Source organism: Apaloderma vittatum, unplaced genomic scaffold (assembly GCF_000703405.1).
Source record: "Apaloderma vittatum isolate BGI_N311 unplaced genomic scaffold, ASM70340v1 scaffold33486, whole genome shotgun sequence".
NCBI lineage: Eukaryota > Metazoa > Chordata > Aves > Trogoniformes > Trogonidae > Apaloderma > Apaloderma vittatum.
In genome coordinates, this window is record NW_009721760.1 from 30456 (window position 1) to 34627 (window position 4172).

Sequence of the window (4172 nt, forward strand, 5' to 3'; positions counted from 1 at the left end):
CTCATCAACAACTAACGAAGTCTGTCTGGCTCCAGTGAGTTTAGTGGGCTTTGGGTTAGGCCTTGATGGAACCTATGATCACACTTCGGAACGAAACAGTAAAATGTTAACAAGAAAGGAAGCAGCATTCCAAGTATTTCCCAACTCTTTCAAATTAGAATTGTCAGATAAAGGTTATGGCACCTGAGTTCAAGTCCTGACATAGAAAACTGTTCCTGTCCTAACATATAAATCTTCCCATAGAAAAGACAAATTGAAAAGTGAAAATGAAGGCCAGGCAAGAACTATTGTGTCCTTATGATAACTTTGTTTTATTCTCATTGCTCTACAGGGAATTACTGTTGCATCTGAAAATGCAGATCTGAAACGGACACGCGATACTCATCTTAACCAACATAAAGATCCTAGCCTCAACTTTCAGTCCAGTTTGGAAGCTGCATAGAAATCAGGTAAGTAGCACCATTTTGGTAACCATGTGTAGATCTGAAAATACTGCAGCTATCAGAAGCACAAAGGTACCGGAGAGATCATTCATAAGCAAAAGTTCAACTTTGATGCAAAATATGGAAAGAGGGAAGTCTGTGCCTCTCACTACCAGCTCAAATTTGCTGGGCAGACAGCTGAAAAATCACCTTTGTGTTTGTGCACCAAGTATGTTTTGTGAACTATGGAACAACTAAATTTAATTTAAAAAAAAAAAATCAACAACAATATTATTTCAAAATAGGATCTTCTTTCAAAGTGAATGTTTCCTAAAAGCCAACCAGTAGAAGAATTTTTCTCCTTCTAACACAGACCTACCTTGCAGTGTATAAATGTGTTCTTTATTACATAAAGAACAGAGGCTGGAAGGGTGCGGATACTCTCCAGAGACACACACTCCTGCAAGGTGCTGACATATCGTACACAACCGGTCAGAGTCTCCAACAGTTGCACCATAGTCTTAAAGCAAGAAGAAGAAACAACAATGAATGTTTTTCACACTTGCAGTAATTTCAAAAGCATCTTTCCTTAGCTGAACTGCACCTAGATTTTTATGGCGTTTAAAGTTCACTGCTGCTGGCATAAATAGGTCGTTTGTTAAATGTGAATTAAGCCCCTTAAAATAATATCGAGCAATTCCAGAGCTTTTCTCCAAAACCATATACTCTTTGAAAGCTTCACATTTTTTGACTGTTCCCAGTTTACGAAAATTTTAAAACTCAGAATTAAGTGATGGTGTAAATAAGTGCTGGATTAACTCTTTAAATACGGAGAATTAGGAACTTAAGCAGAATTTGAGGTATTTTTAAAAATTATAATTACCTAGATGTAAGCAAATCAATCACAAAATATTAATTGAATTTCAACTGCAAAAGAAGATGAAATTACATTTTAATCATCTGCTAAAAATATTCTAAAAACCTCTTGTTTAGGTAAAATCAAAGAATCATGTAAACATTTCTTTGCCAGCTTATTTCATGGGACTTGCCTGCAGAAGGTTCCTTACGGTACTGCATAACTCTGTGTTCTGGCTGGTTAATCCTTTGGCCTCACTGGACAGTTCACACAGCAAGTTATCAAAAAACTGTAGAGTCTGTTAGAACAAAACAAAACTTCAAACATTTTCTTTCTAAAGGTACACACACAAATAGTAACAGCATTCTGTATCCACTTGCTTCCCTGGCATGGAGTCACGGGCTACTGTGAGAACCCACAGGAGAAAATAATGTTTTCTAGCATTTGAATCGGAAAGCATGATATTCCAAGACACAAAAACCATTTTACCGTTTTCTCAAATTATAGACAAAAGCGATAGTAGCTATTACTTTACTGAAATCTGTTTGTAAAACAAACTTCCCATCTAATTCACTTAAAATACATACTTCATTCTACCAAAGATTTTTTACTTAGTTAAACCCACGTTAAGTTAAAAGGATTTTCATTTTGTCTCAGAAAAAAATGATGTTTTTTTTTTTATTGACAGCGATCATTAACATTTTGAATACATAAAAAGTAAGTCTACAACCTGTAAACAATAATTTCTACTTTGAGTATTACTGCTGAGACTGCAAAGACATTGAGGTGCTTTCAGGCACATGCGGAAAATTATATAAAACCAGTATGGTACTGGAATCCTTGCTCAGGATACACCTGATATGCGCCATTTTTCCTGTAATCCAAAATTTGCCAGAGGACATCAGATAAGGTAAATGGAAATCAAGTGGCGATTTTTACAGGCTCCTTAAAACGTACAAGTTGAGGCCTGAACTTAACTTAAATCAGTAATTTGGCACTGCTTTACTTCAGTTAAAATGTAGGCACTGAGGAATTGTAATACACGTACAGCACAAAGTTCTCCATAATTTAACCCAAAAAGATACCATATGTTAGGCCAGTATGGTCTAAAAGTTTATTCATTATATTATTCACAATATCACAATGTGTATGAGTGTTGAAGTTATCCTGAGGGGCCACCTCACATAAAAATTCTCCACTTTGGTCATTTTCTAAAAAGCCCAATCTTCTCAAAAAGAAATAAACCTCAATTCTATCACTGAATAAAAGAAGCAGAATATTCTCTCCCAAATGGTAACAAATGATAACAACAAATGATAACAACAAATGGTAACAAATGATAACAACAAATGGTAACAATCAGAAACAACACAAAATTGTTAAAACTTTCAAAGGGTAACATTTTAATTTCAAGTTTTGTATCCAAAGCAATAATTACATCTTCTGATTTTAGCACTGAGTTGTCTGAAAATTTCACATGCAGCTGAAGTTGTCATACCTTAGGTAATACTTTGGAGAAAAAAGCTTGTTCCAAGTCTGCAAGGCTGATATGGGGCAAAAACATTTCAGTCAGGATCCTCAAAACACCTGCAACATTTATAAAACCTTACTGAAAAAACCCATGTGATTATCAGAAATATGTAGCAACCTGCCAGCTGAAACAAAGAACTGAATCCAGCAAAAACAGATCAGCTATTTGATTTTGAGGAGGGCAACACAACATTTGCCACATATTGCATTACCTGAAAAATCAGCTTCAACATGCTTAAACCCATCAATAATAGCATCACACCTGACTACACTTAGGTGAAAGCTCAGTTGTTGTCCACGGAACTAGAATTTTCCATATTCCAAAATGCAAATAGCTGCACATTTAATGTGCTGGTTGGCAGTCATAGGCAAACGCTAGCCAGACTCATAAATAGTTACATATCAGCCTCATTTTCTTACATTACAAGAGTTTTGCCACTTGTAATACAACAGCCAAAAAGACAATAAAATACAAGACAAAAAGCATCCCTTCTTTCAAATACCTAAAAACCAGGAGTAGTGGGAAGGAAAAAGCAGCCTTGCAGCCATAGCTTCTTTATGGGCTTTTATAAAGCTTATTCAACATGCAATCTGTGTAACATGCAAGGTCCAGCAGAATTGCTCAGGAGTTAGAGCATAAGCTTTATTTTTAAAATGGTTCGTAGGAAGAAGAGGCACTTCTTTATCACTACTTACGAATATGCTCAGTCCAGTCTTCAGATTCTTGATACAGAGAGTAAAAACGTTAAAGAAACTCGTTCTGCTATAAAGGTTATTTCTAAAGCACCTGCAGAGCTCACGGCAACTTCTCTCACATATTTCACCCAGCGTAGGAAACTTCTGAGGAGGCTCCATAACCAAATTCCCTCAGTATCTGGTGCTATCAACACTATTTCTACAATGAAATGGAGAGCAAGCCTTGGAGTTGTGGGGGTTTTTTTTAAGTTTCGGTGGGTCTATTTGGGGAGGGGTGTGATCTGAGGGAAGGAGGGGGAAGGCCAAGTTATTTCAGGGCTATTTTCTACCATGAATTCTTTATTTCGCCGAAAAACTGTACTCATTTCCAAGGAAACACACAGCACCTCGCTTTTCCACCCTGTGCCAAACCCCTGAGGAAGGTTACACCGCTTTCCCTCTCACAGATTTACCTCCCTCCCAAACAAGCCGAACCTCCCTCGGGAAAGGATATAAGGAGACGGGGCAAAACGACAGGTAACTCCCGGCGGCAGAGATCCCAATCCCAACCTCCCAGCTCTTGCAGGAGCAGCTCGGGGTCTCTTTGAGACATGGCGCCCGCTCCCCTCAGGGGAGGGCAGAGGCGGGAAAATTGACCTCCGCTATCCCGTCAGCCCCCGCGGCGGCGG

At 38.0% G+C, this 4172-nt stretch overlaps 1 protein-coding gene across 1 annotated transcript in view; it reads right to left on the reverse strand.

Moving 5' to 3' along the window:
* LOC104275541 (chromosome unknown open reading frame, human C1orf112) overlaps positions 1 to 4096 on the reverse strand; it is a 17922-nt gene extending 13826 nt beyond the window's left edge. The window contains exons 1-5 of the mRNA XM_009871523.1: positions 3998 to 4096; positions 3505 to 3544; positions 2777 to 2865; positions 1472 to 1576; positions 802 to 942 (exon numbers count right to left, since the gene is read on the reverse strand). Of these exons, the coding sequence (XP_009869825.1) occupies positions 802 to 942; positions 1472 to 1576; positions 2777 to 2865; positions 3505 to 3544; positions 3998 to 4096 (474 nt within the window). The remainder of the gene's footprint in view (positions 1 to 801; positions 943 to 1471; positions 1577 to 2776; positions 2866 to 3504; positions 3545 to 3997) is intronic.
* Positions 4097 to 4172: the final 76 nt, after the last annotated feature.